At 41.1% G+C, this 19,500-nt stretch overlaps 1 protein-coding gene across 1 annotated transcript in view; it reads left to right on the plus strand.

Annotated features, from left to right (window-relative positions):
- PLPPR5 (phospholipid phosphatase related 5) overlaps nucleotides 1-19,500 on the plus strand; it is a 110,551-nt gene that overhangs the window by 72,143 nt on the left and 18,908 nt on the right. The window contains exon 8 of the mRNA XM_065655787.1: nucleotides 400-501. Within this exon, the coding sequence (XP_065511859.1) occupies nucleotides 400-501 (102 nt within the window). The remainder of the gene's footprint in view (nucleotides 1-399; nucleotides 502-19,500) is intronic.

Below are 19,500 nucleotides of genomic sequence, written 5' to 3' on the forward strand. Positions count from 1 at the left end.
AGATTAATACTCTTCTTTTTTTTTCTGAGCGATTAGAGAAAACATTGTAAGGATGTAGTCTTGGAGCATATAGTCTTCTGCAGAGAAACACACAATGTCCTTGGTGTTGTATTATATGTATTCTATGGAGTCACACTCAAAGGTGGCAAACACTGGTACAGAAGAGGGGGAACAAAAAGACTAAACAAACTATATATTGTCAATGGAGAGTGAGAGCTTTCCCACGTTGAGCCTTTTTAGGAAAGAAATCGAGCAGGGACTTGATGTCAGCTGATTATGTGACAGAATTCTGTCATCCTGGGCCTCCTATGGGAATGTTGCCTGCTCATAATGTATACTTTTCAGTCAATTACCATTTTGCTTAGAAGAACAGATAATCACAAGATGTTTGATCTTCAGTTCTTTGTCAGATTAAGAGAAGTCGGGACTCCCATGGCACTGGACATTATGCTGCTGCTTTTTGTTTGTTGCCTGATGACGTGCCTTCCCTGCATATTGAAGGTAAAATACTGTATTCTACATTTTTGATGAATAAAATGGAATTTTTCTTCAGGAATGCGGTAATCTGCATGTAGAGGTTAAGAAAATCTCTCTCGTGGATGTTATTTCTTTTGAAAATTGGGATGTAACTGACTTCTACCTGTATACTGCTATACACCTGAAACTAAAAGCTTCTCGTAGCTGAGAGGAAGAGTCACCTTTACAGGCTTGCTGGAAGAGCCAGCTTCTACAAGTCTTGAGCACTGTGATGGGAGATACCACAAGGTTTTGATCACATACAAGGCTCTTTTTGACCTGCTTGATGTCAAGTGTGTGATTTGATTTCCAGACATACTGCTCATTTCCCTATGGTTGTGGTTTCACTTGGAAGGAAATTGCTGAGAAACACAAAAGACAACAGTACTAAAACTTTCCTCTTCATCCTCACTGGCCGTTAGCATACCTGCTCCTTTTGTTAAATGGCTCTGTGCTCTGTCTTCACTTTTTCGCTGTGCTTCTGGCGTTTGTCTTTCTCGTTAGATGTTACACATCGCTGTGTCACATTGTGTAATAACCAGCAAGTGTAGTTGGACTTAGGCCTTTGCCAACATACAATGGATTTTTCAGGTGCAGGTATGAATACGAAAGTAGAAAAATGTGTTGAGGTACCAATTATTTTAATGGGAATAGAGCAACAACAGAAAATGAGGTTGTTCCAGAAAAAATGGAGGGGTAAGGAAACTTTTATAATAAACATGAAGTAATCTAAGCTAAAGGTTTAAATCTGAATACAAGTGGAATTTCAAAAGGACATAATGTGCAATGACTTTATAGACAGTGGATGCGAATTTCCTATACAGCTGGTAAAGCAAATAGATCGCATGGGATTAATTCGTGACACTGCAGATCCTACAGATAGCGGTCTGATAGTCATGTTTACAGGCACAAATATGGCCTGAATTTGTGATGAGTCACAAACTAATGGGAAAGCAAAGATGTGCAGGGCTGCGTGTATCATGCCTTCTACAATATGGCAGAAAAGGAAATTGGTCAAGAAAGGACTAGATACTGCTCTTGTCTGTTCTGGTTTGTGTAACTCTGGGTGGGAGTCAGGGGACTTGTTCCAGATTTAAATAGAATACATAGCAGGGGGTGGGAGGGGTGATTTTATATCTTTTTATAATTTACAAATCAGACCATATGTTTGTTAATTCTTTCAAATACATGTGGTATTTGGGAGCAGCCCTCCAGATATGACAAATGGCCATTTCCAAAGCAAACTTCTTGTGTAGAGATACTCAAAGGAAAAATCATCATCACTCCCCTTCAGCCACCCTTGTGTCGTCCTGCTTTGAGAGGTCCCTTTCTGAAACTAATACCCCACCGTGATCAGGCGCTGAATTAGACCTTGAATGTAGGCCACCCGGTGGGAATCCAGTACGTCCTCTCCTGCGCATCTCTCCTCTTTTCTCGCCCCCACTCCAGCCCGCACTCACAGATCGTTAGCAAGGCTTCAAACACAGCTTTGCCTGAGCTGTGAGGAGGGGACAGGAGAACTGTGGCTTTCCCTGTCACTGCTGCTCTGCAGCTAGAGCTGAGATACCCAGCCATGCTCCCTCCTGCTGGGGGAGAGGGACACCAAGTGCTGTGGGCAGGAGAGCGTGCTGTGGGAAACCGGGCCATGGTCTTAGTTGCTGATGAGTATTTGCATATTTGTATACGTTGGTATTGTTCTTCCTGACAGACCTAGTTGTGGCAGGAGGCAGCAAACTCACGTAGATCAGTGGTTAGCCCTGGAACTGGGGAAGGCTCTTTCACCTGCCAGATGGAAAGTGGAATTATCATCTGAATTTATCAGCTGTGTCTCCCAGAAGCTTTAAGTATGCTATAAAAATAGGCTTTCAGTCCATCAATTCTTATTGCTTGAGTGTGAGATAGATGTGATTTCCCTTCGTTCTCTGTAACAGATGCTGTCTTTTTTTTTTTTTTGGTATGCTAGTTTCTTATTCTTGATTACTTTTTGAACTTACTCACTCTTCCATATTGGTCTTTTAGTACGCGTATTACCAGATGGCATAAAGAGCTTTGCAACATATAATAATCTAGCTTTAAAAAATTTCCATTTCCCTCCAGGACCATTCCTCTCTGCTGAGTTATACACTTCAGTAGTGTTTAAACATGTCATCTTCTTCATTGTGTTGGTTTTCAGTTTAACATCTGAGTTAGACGATATAATAGACAAATAGATAGCTTTGCCTTGCACGTTTCAATACCTAGGCTCTCATCTCCCTGTGGCAGTGGTGAAACTATGACATTCTGCCATTTTGTGCATTACTGGACGTGAGTGCTGGTTTCAGTGCAGAGGTACAGGCAAGGAAAAATGTGAGACTTTCCTAACGCAGGGAGAGACCTCGTGGTCCAGGCAGTGGTGTCCTCATGGCTCTCGGGACACAGTCACTCACCATCCTGAGGAAGCTCCGTCTCAGGCAGCTGTGGTCCTTCTGGAGCCCTGTACTTGTCTTCAGTGCTGTTGTCACAATAGCGGCTGCTTTGCCCATACACTTCTGTTTCTGTATCATCAGGGTCAAAGTGTGTTAAGTAATGCCAGAAACATGCAGGGTCCCTGACACTTTTTCGTTTTCTACTGTCTGCCTCTTCATGCAAATGTGCAGCATGCTGACATGTCAGTGCAGGTATCGCCTCATCTGTTTTGACATCCATCCTTCAGATATGACTGACCATGTTTTGACCAAGAAAGCAACACAATATTTACTCTTTCCTCGTATTACTCCCTTCCTTTAGTGACTGCCCTTTGACTTTGGTTCTATTTTAACAAAGACCACAACAGAAGTAGCACTGTTTATGTTTGCCTACTATTATACATATCTGGCTACAAGTTTGATGTGATTTATATCTATTAGACTGTATAATAGATTCTTTGCACTATGAATTGACTGTATCTGGGTCTGCAAGGCACTTCATCAAATGGAGCGTTCATCCCAAATGGGACCTTTAAATGTCATCCGTCTTCTATAGACACTTCTATCTGTCTAGGAGACGTTTGGGGTCCCACTGCTGAGCACAGTATCTGCAGACCTGGAACAGTGGACATAGCACTGAGCAGCTCTAGCCAACCTATGAACATGAAAGACCAGGCCAGGATATATGAGCATCTTTTATGCTGCTGAACTGTGCTGCTGATGACGTAAAACTGAGATTACTGTGGAAAGGGGAAGGCATGAAAACAAAACCCAACCACAACAACAACAAAGATATAAAAGAGAGAAAGAAATTTAGATTTTAAGACCTATTTAAATATTAAGATTCTGAAGGGGAAAAGTTGTTTACTGAAGTAATTAATCATATCACATGAAAAATTACAAAAAACCTGTCCACTGAGAAGGGAGCTTTCCAAATATTTTATCAAAGAAACCATGTAAACACAAAGAAATGCAAATAGATTTCTGCTTTTTTTCTGAGACTAAGCCTTTTGCTGTGCCATCCTATGCAGGAAATTGCAGTCTATGATCAGTGTACAAAAGTATAAATTGACTATATTTACTGACTATATTTATGTAACAGGGATTTCTTTTCTGACCTGCTGTTTCCTGAATGGAGCTCATCATGATCACTATGCGCAATCAAGTGGAGTTGTGCTGAATATGGGTGTGCAGCCAGGACTTCTGATATCAGCTAAATAAAAAGCAGCTTAGGAGCTGGAGGTGATGGCTGCTGAATCCATCTTTCACCAATTCCCTTACCACACACTCGTGCTCCTACAAAGACAGATTATAACCAAATCACTCAATTTACGACTTTAGCAATAGAAACTGCCTCTGTGGGTAATAGCATTACAGTTTCTAATTACAGCAGTTGAGAGGCTTCTAGATTAACGAGCAGGCCATTTAGATGCAGTTGGACTCTAGGTATCAGAGTCCTGATGTTTCTTGCTGCTTGTTTATTTCTGCAGAGGTCTAGAAGGATTTGTCAGGCAGAGGCTGAGGGCTCATGAGGGATGTAGTTCTACAGCTGTGGGAATGCTAACTCGGCATTTTGAATACCAGTGTAGGGCTCCATTTATCAGATAAGGTACTCTGCCTTACAGGACTCCGTAGCTATGAGAAGGTTCTACAGGAGGATTCATACTTGTCATCTATTAAAGCAATTGTTCATTGAAGTATCCAATAGCAAAGTCGTGGTAGGAGACCTTTTTTTCATCCTAGTATAGTTGCCTACTCCCTGCTATACCTGCCCAGCCCATGGATGTTTCTGAAGCAATTGTGAGACTCCAGAGAAGGAGAAGTTTGGTTTCAAGGAACTGGAGGAGTTTTATTTTGTTTTTGTTTTTTTTTTTTTTCTCTGTAATGGTTGTGTTGTGTGTCTTTTAGTACCTTCCCTCAGAGTTGTCCTTATGAACCAAAGCCTGGGGAGTAGAAGTGCAAGATCCTGCAAGCTAAAGAGCTTGGCTTGAGTTGGCAGATAAATAAACATTTGAGAACTAGTGGGAGACAGTAACCATTACTGGAGACACATTGAATTTTCTTGAAACTTTGAAAAATAATGCATTTCTCTTTTCTGATGATTTACTAGGTACTAGTGGTGGCAAAGACTAAACATAGAGAAAACACTTAAAGCTATATATCCTCAAAACAAAAATACCATTTAGTAGTCATTTATTTTCCTGTGTTCTTTTTTTCTTTCACCTGACACAATCCTAAAACAACTGAAAAAAACCCCTCAAATACATACTTGCTTATAAGATGCTTAAACAGATGTATAAAAACAGCAGGTGCTTTTGGCTTCCTTGATGTTGACCAATGTGGTGACCCGAGTAATTAGAACACATTGTAGTTTGACTAGCTTTTCAGCCAAAACAGCCAATGTGATTGTTATGCATTAGTTTTGATAGAAAAGCGCCTGATCCCTTGGCTGGTCTTCCCTGACTCTAATTAAAAACTGCTCATCGCCCTGGGGAATCCTCTCCTCGGGAAACTTGCTCTTTTCAGCAGCAAAGCAGCAGCTCCTGTCTCAGTACCAAAGAAGCAGGACATTTCAGACAACAGCAAAAATAAAATGTGAGCACATCTTTCTTTTCCCCCGTCCTTTAAAAATGGTATTGTAAAGGTCACTTTTGGTGCAGGCATAGGTTTGTAGCTATGTCATTTCCTTTTCTAAGTGGAGTTTAGTCTGAGTTGTAGTCCAAGATCTTAGTGATTTTGATGAGAAGATCTGTAGTACATTTTGTATCCTGGCTAGCCTCCAAGTATATTCTGCCTGGCTTAATTTACTCAGTGCCACCAACAGACTGATCCAGTTTTCACTCCCTGTTCTTCAATTTGGTATAGTGTTGATGTGCACCACTGAAACAGCCAATCCAAGGTAGTCACTGGGCAAAAATGGTAGAGGCTCAAGAGGCTGGCAGTCCTGGGGCCAGGCACTCGGTACCAGTGCTGCAGTGCTGGACACTGGACTGGGCTCCCTGCCTTCAGGGATATTGTTACCAAGGTCCTTAGATGGCTTTCACAGGAATGATCGATGCATAAATTGTGTCCAGACTGTTTTTTGAGCATGACATTTGCCTCATGTTTACCCTGTTTGGAAATGCTTTCATGAACCATGAAGGAGAACCATGAGGAGAAATATTACAAGGAAAGCTCCATCTGTGCGCAAGGAAGCCACAAATTCATTTTGAAAAGCAGCCAGTGGTTTGCTAGGTTTCCTATTTGCATATTCTGTAGCCTACTTAGCAATGCCTTTCAGGGTTCGCTCGAGTCTGTGGCAGAGATTGGTGACTTAAGATTTCTCACACCTTGGTATCTGTCTTAGTATAGAAAATTGAATTAACTGAAGGATAGCGAAATAAATACACGAAAGACATATTATTGTAAAGTGTGAAAGCACAAGGCGGGAGACGGGGAGTACAGACTTGGAAATATGGGAAGTGTGTCTTAAGCAGGACATTTAGTCTGGAAAGCACTGAATGTAAGAATTAGTAGCCTGTGCTTTGAAAGTCATTCTTCATAGAAAAATCACATTCTAATTCGTATTTTATATGGAGTTGTTCTTTATTATTTTGTAAACTCAAAGAAGTTCTCTAAATGCTTATTAGAAGTTATGTTACTTCTAAAAGTGCATGATTTTATTTGATAGCTACTTTTATACGGATGGATCTGGTTTTGATTGCTGTTATCTTGTATTTAGGCCTGAACAGATGCTAGTACAGCTAACTTAGTAGAGCTACAGCTGACTTGGGCTTTTCCAAACTTTTGGTAGCACTTTTACCTTTCTGTGACTGCGGGCTGAAGTTTTCAAATGCATTTGAACTTTCAATTGTTAGTATTTTTTCAAAGGTATTAACTACCCACGTCTCCGTGAATGTTCCTATGTCTGGAGGAAGCAGTCTAATATTAGGCTGGACACTTGGATTTGGGCTTAATGTACTGGCACTTATGAGCTGATGCTGGAATGACCCTGCAAGCGTCAGCTTGAAAGTCTTAGTTTTTTCACTCTATGCAGAGAAATATGATTGCACAGAATGCTGAGCTGTGGGAATACATTATTGTGGGACAGACTCAGCAAAGGGCTTCCAGACATGCTGAGGAGCTCAACTTGAGATTTTTGGATTTGTCTCAAGCTCTTGATGAGCTCATTGGACACAGCCAGCAGGGACTGAAAGCACTAAGTGCCTCATCACTGACTTAGCAGGGGCAGAGGCGGCCCAAACAGTCCGTGCAGAACAGATTAGCCTGGAAAGATTCCCAGGAATGAAAAGTATACAAGCAGAGATTATACCTCATTGCAGAAGGGTGGTGGAAAATGCAGGCCAGGATTTCACCCTTCTAGTGTGTGCCCGGAGCATGGCAAGAGCTGCTCTCCCCCACGTAGTGGCCTCGCCAATTCCTGCTGGGGCTTTGGTGCTGGCGGCAGCACCGGCGCTGCCCAGCCAGCTCTGTTAGGCCATCAAATAGCCTCTGCAGGAGGCAATTTCTTTGGGCCAGGAAAAGGTGCTTATGTACCATAGCTGAGGGCTTTGCTAAAGAGTCTGTAGAAATCAAATGTCAAATGCTTTAGCTTGCCGTGGGAATTCAGGGGATTAACTTTTGGGTGCCTTTGAAAAGCACAGTCTGTGCTATTCATTTGAGGATTTTAAGTGGCAGATTCATGGATTCTGAAGAGCCCTTTGTTGAAATCATAGTTTCTGGATTTTTAAAATCTATTAAGCACCATATTGGAATATTGCTTCTGATGCAAAGAAATCTTCATTTTGCCTCTACTCCGTGTTAAGAGATTTCCAACGCTTACAGGGCAGCAAGAAAAGAGCTGTGCAAAGTTCAAGCTGGGAAACCTAGTTCTCCAGCATACAGCCATCGCACACTTACCATGTGTTATTTAGTAATATTCTGCCCCTACTCACCTTTGAATAAAACAGAAAGGAAACAGCACAAAGAATTAATTTGCCAATAGCTCTGATGTTAACTCAAAACATCCAGTTGAGATGAGCGTCCTTTGGAAGGAGGATAGAAGACAGATGACTATTATGTTTAGAGAGTGGAATTGTTGTTTGGCATGTAGGTTGAGGGCTTGAGGTTTGGGGTTTTTTTAACATAGGTTATCTGTGGAAACTTGGGCAAGTCACTGGGAAGTGAAAGCCCATGACATCCCACAGCTAATGAGCAGGCATCTCAGAGGAGTTACTTGGGGATGGATGTCCCTTCAGAGGACAGAGAGGCCTTTGTGCTTCAGTTGCTCTGACATTGCAGCATGGACGATTGTTTGTGCTTTCCCAGTGCCAATAGTTTTACCTAGGAGTGAAATAAAGCAATGGCTCCTACATGCAGGGATGGTGATTTTCAGGGCCAAACTGGTAACTCTCATCATGCTGCTGGCAAAGTATTATCATATTTAACCTCCTCTGGAGCGCAAACTGGATTTGGACCATCCTGTCACTTCCCTGTGCATCCTGAGCGGTTGTCCCATGCCTTCATGATTCAGTCATGGAAAATGTTTTTCCACTATTTTAAAAATACATACTTAAATGTAATTTGATTAAACGAGATCGCTACCATCAGTTCTTGAGAATCATGTTTTGGTCAAGTTACAAACCATGGAAAAAACCCCACAAATTTAAAATGAAAATGCTGTCAGGCATTAACTGTGAAAGCACCAAAGGTTCTGCCGTAATAAATTTATCTTTGTGCCTGCAAGCAGTCTTCTAATGGAGAAAAAATATTAAATTTTGTTCATGACATATTATGGCATTTCCATCACTCCATTGCAGAATAATACTCCCATGTTAGAGAAGAATCTGTGTGCTTGCATTTAAGCATGAGAATGTTTCTCTGATGTTCAAAAGTTCATTTTAAAATGAAATTTTACAGCTCTCACCACCATTCATTCATAGAGCCTAGCAGGCTTTTATTAAAACCACTTTCTCTTGTATTTGCGATAATTTGTGCTTCTTTGTCCAAATAATTGAACATTTTATTTAATTTAGAGAAGCATACAGTGATTAAGCTCTTAAAAAAAACCCAGATCATGCAAAAGCTCTGCATCTCCTATAAAACAAATTTTTTTTTCTGAGATCAGGGGTAGATCCTGTATCTATAGCTCATCTTTGTCATTTTTTTTTCAGGTAACAAATTAAACTCTATCAACTTTATTAAAATGTTTTAACTACAGATTTATTCTGGTTATCCTTTTCTAGTTTCCATGCAACCTACCCACTGTGCTGTAATATAAGTTCAATAATACGTGATATTTTTATTTTATTTGGTAATGTGTACACATTTAAAGTACTGGAAAAACAGTTCTCCAGCACTCGTCGATGATTCAGTGCAGTGCTCCAAAGTGTACTTGCAATTTGATTCTCTTAATATCATCTGCAGCTGTTATAATGGTGCATTGTACATTTGCAGGCTGAGATCATTTGGAAATAAAAACAAGATTTAAAATATTTGTAAGCAGTGAATAAGCAAAGAATGATGTTCTTCATGCTCTTTACTGCAGGTGCTTTTTCCTCCAACAGGTTATTTCAGAACATCTCAGCACCTACCTAGTAGTTTGTAGATAATAATACCCAATTAAACTATATAGTTTTCCTTCACACATCACCTCCCTGAAACAGTCTAGTGGGTGAGGAACCAGACAGAGCATGTGGAGGTTTTGTTTTTATTCACTCCATGTCAATAAATTCTCTCTCATATCAAATCGCTGCCAACAGAATAGTTTGCTTTGTGGGGTTTTTGTGTGTGTGTGTGGTTTTTGGTTTTTTGTTTCTTGTTTGTTTGGTTTGTTTGGTTGGTTTGTTTTGTTGGTTTTTGTTGGTTTTAATTTTTTTAAGTTTTGTTTTTTCTTTTTTTTTTTCTTTTTTCCTTTTCCCCTTCAGGAGTTAGAAAACAAGATTCACTTTTTAAGGGGACTGGGAGTTGAGAGAAAAATATTTGCAAGAAATGAGATAGGGAAATTATCATTACTCAGTCATGCACCTTGCAAATTTTTACAGCTATTTCCAACATATTACTGAGTATTGATTTTAATGGTTATTGCTGACACTTGTGAGTACTGTGTACAGTTCATAACCACCTCTAACTATGTCCACAGTGCCCATGGGTGTTACAACAGATTTATCTCTTCTTCTGCACAGGTCATTTTGGGTTTCTGATAGCTAATTTTTCCACGCTGGTGATTTCTCCCTGCCTCCCATTCCCTCGTGCTGGGTTTGGAAGCAGCCGTGTCCTGTGACCCGTCTGGCCATCCCCCTGCCCTGCCCCAGCAGTGCCAGCAGTGCTGTGCAGATATCCCCAGCTGCTCCATGGGGCTTGGAGCAGTCCTGGCTCCAGAGCTTCTCAAGGAGGAGTTACCATTTCAGCAAGAATTGTGGCCCCCCACAGTGTTCGTTAGACATTTTATTGGGAAGATCCGAGATACTTTTTTTTGCAGAAGTCACATTCTGTTGGGAAGGATGGTTCATAAAAGTTTCTGATGTGATTGCAAGTTGAGGTTCACCCTTTTCATTTCTGAATTTGGAACTGGGCTCTTTATTGCTGCTGCTCTCCTTTGTGTGCATTTCAGGACAAACATCTTTGCGCTCTGAGGCTTTTCTCACTAGGGGCTTGTTTTGTTTAGCACCCGACAAGGGCATTAGCATTTTGCGTATTTTCTAATATTGCATTTCCTTTAGACAGATTAGACAATACTGCTGAAATATATTATTTTCCTCATGAGCAGCAGCATCCTGTATGTCCCTGATTTCTGATGGACAAGTATTCAGGTACATCAGACATTTTATCCTGTGGTTCTGCACAAGGCCCTGGCTGATGCTGGAGCTTGGTCTGAGTGAAAACAGAAAGCGCAGGACTACATTGAAGCAGGTTTCCAGCCACTGGAAAGCCCCAGCATTAAAGCTGGGCTTTTGGCAGCACCATGCTCAGTTTCACAGCTGTAACTTGGCTGTGGTGGTTGTTACCTGAGTGTGCCCTGCTCAACAAATGAGGCTATAGAAAAAATAAAGTCATCCTCATTAGGGTGTTTGGGTTTTGCTTCACGGAAACAGAAGCAAAACATTTCATTGAGAAAACTTTATCAAAGAAAAGGAAAAATATTGAGAGGAACAAACAGTATGTCTTGAGTAGTAATAATTTTGCAGAATAGACATTTTCTTCCAAAGGAAGCCTGAATCTAGTTTGGTTTGGCAACCGGCAAAAGAGGCTGTGGTGGAAGTAAGCAAGTGAGGAAGGAGAAGCTCCAGCTCCTTGGGAGCTGTTACTATATGTACAAAGGATTTTTTGTGTGAGAGTAGCTTAAAACTGATGACTTTTAAAATTAACTGCAGACAGCTACTACCACAGGATTTTGCTGAAGCGAAGAGCTTAGTAAGATTCAGAAAAATGAATTTGATGTATAGGTGATGGAAATGTTCATAATTCCTGTATACAGGATTTCAAGCTATTTACAATATAATTAAACCATTAGGCTAAGGAAGCAATCTTAGTCCTGAAGAGAGGACTTCTCCTATAGGATTGTTTCATATCTGGTCTTACCCAACCTCTTGTGAAAAATCCAATGCCAATACCCACCAGAGACAACATACTGGACTAAATGGATCTTAGGTCTAGTTTCCACTTCAAAATTCTCTCTCAGCTATTTTAGATCTGTGATTTGGCTACAAATGACTTAATAAAAATGGTTAGTATTTACAGTTTGGACTGTTCACATCAGAAGTGAGCAAATCAGTAATGTGGCATCATTTCCACTTTCTGCCTGGCTGAATATACAAACACTTCATAAAGACTTGGTTTGGGTTGTTTTGTGGAAGTGTTTTTGGTTCGTAATAAAATACAAAGTGAAGTCTCACTGTAACGAGGCAATAATGTTGCAAGTTTAACAAACATGATTTGCGTAACTAGCAAATACTGTGCAGATTGTAAACAAATAAGGAAAATAACATAAATTATAGCAGAACATAATGTAAGGAATGGATGTTGGGGTCATTCCCATGGTGTTTTGGTAACCTTCCCCTTGAGTTGTGCGACTGTTAAAGTAGACAAGATACAGTTGCTCTACATTTCGCAACAAGGTATGCAAATGTCCCTCTTGATTTCTATTTAAGAAATAATTCAAGTATTCATTTAATAAGTAATAATGGGAAAGTATTAATTTAGATATGACGGGTCAGTAACGAACCTGTAAAGAAGTTGGATGTGGGCATCGTCTGATCTTTCTATAGTATCAGCTCAACATTAGTTTGATCTATTAGTCCTTTGCATATGTTGCAAAACCCATCTTTTCTCTCTCTCCACTGGGATAAGCAAGTGTAGGAGTGGACTGCAGGCTTGACATGGACTTCTTTGAATTACTTAGAACTTTTTTTTTTTTTAATTTAGCATTGCTACTTCTTAAGATTTGTTTTCTTTGCCAGACAGAATTCCTTCCAGTATTAAAAACTATGGAAAACTTTTTTTCCCCCTAATGGGAATGTGAACAGTATTGAATATTAAAGAAATTACAATACAGTGAAAAGACATTATTTGTTGCAGTGCTAAACACAGAGAGGCAATAAACAATTCTATAGATTACAATAATGTAAATCACTGAAAAGGAATTTATCAAGACTGTAGTGCAGTTAGGGCAAGTGTGATTTCAGGACTAGAGGTGTTTAGCAGTTGCTAGAAATCAGCTATAATCTTAATATTCCTTGCAGTGGTTCAGTTTAAGTTGTATAACATTTACACTTGCTCCAAAAGGAAGACGTGCTGTGGAAAGAGACTGGATCAATTTTTATATTGATCTGCAGTTTACTAAGGGATTTTGACTGCACCAGGGTCTGATGCTTTTCCAATAATTCATAAACAAAAAGTAATAAACAGCAGTAAATCTGGTTAACCCCAAACTTAGTTTTAGGAGGATTTGTAGTATTTCAATAAAATAAATACATTGTTATTCCTTCCACTGGGGTTCTTCATTTAGAATGACACAACTGTTTGAATACACTATGTGTGAACGAGCCAACCTGACTCGCTAACATTTTAGTCTTGTTGTATAACAAATAGTTTGCCACAAGACCCAAGAGGATGATGTTTTGGGGCAAACTATTGAATTCCTGTGGGTTATCATTTTGGTGTGGTTAATTACATATACAGTTACAAGTTTAAGGAATTCTGTTGCTTTCGGCAATGAAATTGTACAAAATGCCGTGGATTTTCATACATGAGATTTCCTTAGTTACTTTCTGCATTTCAAAAAATCTTCCTCACTTGTATTTCCCTTTGTAATTGTCTTTGCTATAGGAAAAGTAGTGTGCTCAAAGGCAGTCATTTAATTTTGATAACATCAGAGCTATAATATTTTTGTTTCCTTGCGATCAGATCTGTCTGTTTCTCTTAGGTTTTTGAAGCAGTACATTCCCATAACAAATGCCACAGGCTGCAGAACCCTTGATGTTAAGATGTTGCTCTGATTAAAAGATAGGCAGCCAGCAAATTGGAAATGCTGATCCTCAGATGCTGAGCTGGAACTTCGATTAGTCACTAGCAGTAAATATAAAAGTCATATAAAAATATCTTCCTCAGTCACAGATAAATATTATGTGTCATGCCTGCCTCTTTTGCAGTGATCCCTCCTGTTCTTTGCAAAAAAGACCAGCAGCCAAAATGTGGCACAGTGGCAGCAAGTGGTCAAGAGTGGTCCATGAAATGTGATGTAAATGATGTAAGAATGAAGGACATAAAATAATACGTATACCTAGTGCCTTGCAAAGACAGCAGTAGCTGCAGCTCACCTGGGCCAATCTGTTTAATGTTCATTTGTCTCACAATGTATACTGCTTCGTAATGGATAATCTAGTTGATGTGCCTTCTCCAAAGCCCCATTCAGCTGTGGAATCTCTCGCCATAAGCTGCACAGGCCAGTATCACTCTATTTTTCAGATGCATTTGCAAGTGATCTCATTGCTGCCAGACCCGTGGGTGATGCCTGGGGCCGTGCTGGGTGGGAGCTGCAGCTCCAGGCTTCCCCAGCACTGCCCGGGCTTGGGGCACAAGGGGCTCCCACATGGAGAGCTGAGGGAGGTCTAGAGGAAGAGGCTTTAAAATGCCAAACTACCGGGCACTGGCCCGCCCTGGCCCCCTGGGGAACACACCTGGGTCTCATGCAGGGCTGCACCAGGGCAGGGAGCCTCACAGAGCCTTGCAGGGTCCGCCACAGCTGAGCAGCCAGGCGGGTGGGAGATCACCAAGGTGTCTCTTTAAATGGACTATTGCCCTCCTCAGCTGGAGCACTGTAGCATGGAAAGCTGTAACCTGAGGTGCTGTGGCAATGAGTGTCTGTGCTGGCAAAGGGGGATGACAGGCTCTGTGAGCTTTGATGCTGTAATAATCCCTGTAAGTATAAATGAGCTGATGATCATAGCAATTACATAAGTATTTATTATTTATTTTCATAGTGTTTTTCAGCTATTTTTTAATATTATATAACTCAGTTTTAACAGTGATAACAATGTGAAAAAATCAGTAGTATTCTGAACAACATCTAGTTTCATAAGGGATCTATTTTATAGCTTAATTTTAACCCTTAACTGATTGATTTACCTTCTAGTTAGTAGGAAATCCATCATGTAGTCTAAGACCAAGTACTGTAAATTTCTGAACAGAAGGAAAAAAAAGAAAGGAAACCACATCATCCACATAAATAATGAAGTTGAACCCCTGATTTAAATTCTGTCAATTCGGCCTTAATTATAGAGCTGCAGCTGGTACCTCATAATATGGACTTAAGTTGCCTGTTGAATTTATCCTCAATGTCCACAAATTGAAGTTATAAACTTTCTTTAGAGCTTCACTTCTGCTTCAATGCCTGCCCATGGTGGTTCTGCAGACTTCTCAATAGCCCTGTGTTTCCCTAGCTGCGCGGAAGGTTCAATAGCAAACCTGCAAACATCCCGTGTATTTAGCTCTCTGCAGCTGTGCAAACAGCACAGTGCATTTTCAATATTCTGCTTTAAACATGCACATGGATAATTGAACTTCAAAGCAACAGCTCTGCTAATTCTTTTATGAAGATGCAAATTACTAGTGTGACTTCTCACCAGATTGGGAGCTTAATGGAACAATCAGTCTGATCTAAATCTGCCCCAAGGCATGGGCACAGTTGGGGGTATTTCTGTGAGTTTAATCCATACTTTACTCACTGGCAGGGTGCAAAACTAATAGTAGCCTGGAGTTAGCAAAGTTTTCATGTTCAAATCCCAATACTCGAGTTAACTCCCTTTATAACCTACATTATTTCAGGAACAAGGGCCCTGATTCTGGTTTTATTTGCAGGGATCAAGCATGAAGATAAAAGTTTAACCATGGAAGAAAAATCATTGTCCTCTCAAAGATTTAGTATGGAAAGATGAAGTAGTTGTTAAATTCAATGTCTTTTCTTTCAGCAAAACCACGTTCAATGGTGGTTAAATATGTGGCATATTTGGCTCCAGTGTACATATTTCCTGGTATATTTTTTTAAATGAGCCTTAACTTGATAAATGCTTGGCATTTTCTCCTCTGACCATTACCATTGTACAGCCAGCTTTTAAATGAAAGGCTGAAAAATACATTAGGTGCCTCAAAGGCAGCCAAAGCAATTTAGCATCTTGCTTTCCCGTTCACAGAAACAGATACGGAAGTTTAACTTCCATCTATTGGGAAGTCTAACTCTAATTCAATATAGAAAATTAAGGCCCAGGAGGAATAAATGGCTTTAGTTGTGTCTTCACACTTTTGCCTATGTCCCCACATGCACCTACAATGAACTGAAATAACATATGCTTTAAAAAAAAAAAAAAAAAAAAAAGAACATTTGAAAATAAGTGCAAATTTCAACTTTGAAATGCAATTTGATTTCCGTGGAAGGCCACATAAAAACTTATGGTGTATATTTCCAAGTAGCTGGTAATTTGCGATAGAAGAAGGGAACCTTTTTTTCAGCAAGTGCTAAGGATCTGTGGGCTGAAATTTTGCACCTTTTAAGGTCTCCATCTGAAACTCCTCACGTGTGCATGTAGAGAGAACTGTCTAGCTGTTCTCCAGTCCTAAACATGGCTGTTTTTTTACATGTTATGCCAAGTTCCCAATTTCTCAAAGGGAATACAAGCAGGACGGCTGTGCTGGTTTTGGCTGGGATAGAGTGAACTTTCTTCACAGTAGCTGGTATGGGGCTGTGTTTTGGATTTGTGCTGGAAACAGTGTTGATAACACAGGGATGTTTCAGTTACTGCTGAGCGGTGCTTACACAGAGCCCAGGCCTTTTCTGCCTCTCACACCAGCCCACCAGCGAGCAGGCTGGGGGTGCACGAGGACATGGGATGGGACACAGCTGGGACAGCTGACCCCAACTGACCAAATTAGGGTATGACGTGTTATTATGTCATCCATAATGTGTGAAGTTATGCTCAGTATATAAAGCGTCAGTTCTGTGCCTCAGAGCCAGGGTGCCACTGAGCTGGCACAGAAAGTGGGAGTTGGACATGGAGTGTGTATCATTTACTTATTTATTCATTATCTCCTTTTCCTCTTCTTTCTGCTCTTTGATCAGAGACTCCCTACATTTTTTATTATACCTCCTTGTGCTCCATTTCCCAATCTGTTTTTCTCTACTGAGTTATTTCCTCTAGGTCTTTTTTCCTGTTAATTTTTTCACAGCATTTTTGAAGCAGAAAATGCATCAAAGATGCTTCAAGTGTGAGCTGAACTTTAAAACCCATAGTGTTTGAGGGACTTCAGGGCTGAGGTGGACTCACTTCCCTCCTTAGTGAGGAGGATGGGGTGGACCTGATGTGTCCAGCTCCTTGGCAGGCAGGGCAGGTACTGTCCCCAACAAGGACCAGAACAAAATAGGAGCAGGCTGGTGGGAGCTGCTCACCTGAGCAGAAAAAAGCGCCACAACCTGCCACCCAACCACTGCCACCATTGCTATGCCTCACTGATGGAAACACAAGTACTTTAAAGATAATCTGAAATTTTCCGAAGCCTCAATATTTGATACGCAAACAAGAGAAATGTTGTGAGTGATAGAAAAAACCCACAGTAACAGAGGTGTCTTACTAGCAAGCAGCATGGAGGTGAGTGATGGTGACCTTCAAAAGCTGCATGGAAACAGTGATGCAGCTTCTCTGCTAGGGCAATAGCACAAAAACCAGTATCTGAGCTAGGGAGAGGGACGTTGGGAGGCAGTGAATCCCTTTGCTCTCCCCAGGAGCTGACAGAGGGCCAGGAGCACAGGTGAGTGTCCCACTGCAGACACACATGCTCTCGGCCCCTTCCAGGAGTTTACTGTGCCACCAAATTATCCTCGTAATAGAAAGGAAATGCTAAAAGCCAGTGCAGCCATGTGCAAGCACCCCTGAAAGACGTGGCCTGCTGGCACTTCTTTAAATCTGGCATTTAAAATTGCTCAGACAGATGGAACAAAAGTATGTAATAAAATGTGACATTTTATTTTATCATCTATATTTGTTAAGCGAGTTCTTCTGATCATTCCCACTGTCAGTAGTACTGAACGCGAATCAGATTCTGGCAATTTTCAGTTTATAAAAACCAACTCTAGAGGTCAGACAGAAAAACAATAAGTAATAATTAGTTACAGGATACACATTCATCCACAGAATCTGGCTATGGTGGGTGACAGCTCAGCCTAAAAGAAAAAAGGTGACATTAATCCAAAATGTCACAGCTTCTATAGTCAATCATTATAGACTACTTCTCAGTACCAATTGTCTACTTTGTGGTCTTCCTTATATATATTTCTATGTGTCAAGGTTTTAATAGAAATTCAGAAAGAAAAAGATATATTCGGTTTCCTCACTGTCTTCCAAGTTAGTCCCACTCGTTTGCTTTGATATGTAACAGAGCACCTTCTCTCTGTCCTCTTCAAAGCACAGCTCCATTTCAAACATACTGTCTCTCCCCCTTGGTTTTCACTCCCTGCTGTCCTGGGCAGACTCCCAAAGCCTCTGCAGAGCACAGGTACAGCCGGCAGCTCTTACAGACCGCGGCAGAGAGACACACTGATTTAACTCCTGATTTTTTTATTCAAGAGAAGCTAACCTGGAGGGTCAGCACTCCCTGCTTAGCATTGCTAACAAAAGGAGGTGGAAAATTGGTGTAAGCACAGAGTGAGCCCTGATACCTTGAAGGATTGTCCCCCACCCCTCCTTCTTCAATTCGGCCGGGGACTTCAGCAGCACTTGTATCAATGTTCGTTTAGTATGAAGTTTGGAATATTAAGCAGTAAATGGTCGAACTTTTAATTAGGAATTAAATTAAAAGCAACCTCCTCACTGCAAGAGAAACGTCATCGAGAACGAACTTCATATCTGACATTATTTTCCAAAAAGTTTTACTGCATTTTACAGGTGACACTTTTCTGGGGCCTAGCCCTGAGTTTGCGATGACTACTTGCTCCTACTATGAACATGAATAGTTTGCATCCCTAGGACATACCGAAAATACATGTTCAGAGGTAAATATTAATTCCACTGTAGCAGCAAATAGAAGTCCCAACTTCAGAGCAGAAGCTGCTGTGTTAGGTGCTTTATCAACCAAACTGAAACACACCCCGGCCTTGAAAGCTGGCAATCTATGGAATTGCAATATTTACATATATGCTTACGCAAATGCTTGGAAAAAATAACCATGCTACTACTAAAATTTGTTGTCACTATTTATTTATGGCACCAATTTTCTCTCACCAAAGAAGACAAAGTAGCCAAGAAGGTACTGCCACCTGTATATAAGGTGCAGCAATGAGCTGGAAGCTGGGGATACAAAGGGTGGGTTTGTCCAAGGATCTTCCCTTGAGGATCTCATTAACAGAGGGATGTGTAGCTGGGACACTTGCCTGCAAATGGCTGTTCCCCTGATGAGAGCAGAGAGGGACTGCAAACCCAGCTGCTTGCAGGTGGGGAACAGGGCACAGGACCTGCTGATCCTGCCAGATTTCAAACTCCTGAAAGCCCAGTCCCTTGCTCCCCAAAGTGTGGGATCCTTCATCCATGTAAACACAGCACTCATACCCTGGCTAGCACTGGTGCCTAAAAAATATGTGGCTGAATATAGAATCATAGAATCGTTTTGGTTGTAAAAGACCTTTAAGATCGTTGAGTCCAACCATTACATATATGTGAAGCCTCTTGTTTGCATCCCTCCACTCCAGCACTGCCGATGCTGACCTCTCGCTGCTGCCAGCATCGATGCTGCAAGGGAAACTCGCCAGCCCTGTCGTTGCTTTTAGCATCGGCGTGATCTCTTTCAGGCTTCCCGAAGGCTGGCTGTGTACGCTTACATACAACGCTTCACTTTTAGGGAACTCGTCACTTGGGGTAACCTATGCTGTTTGGTGGTGCTGAGGAGCAAAGAGAGTCACTGAATGAAGCCAGCCCGGGCAGCCCGTCAGCCAGCTGAACAAGCAGCACGCTCCCTGTAGGCAGCACTCTCACTGCTGGACGAGCAATGAACACTGAGGAGGATTTTCAGGAAGCCAGTT

The sequence above is a fragment of the Caloenas nicobarica genome, chromosome Z, assembly GCF_036013445.1.
Source record: "Caloenas nicobarica isolate bCalNic1 chromosome Z, bCalNic1.hap1, whole genome shotgun sequence".
NCBI classification, from domain to species: domain Eukaryota; kingdom Metazoa; phylum Chordata; class Aves; order Columbiformes; family Columbidae; genus Caloenas; species Caloenas nicobarica.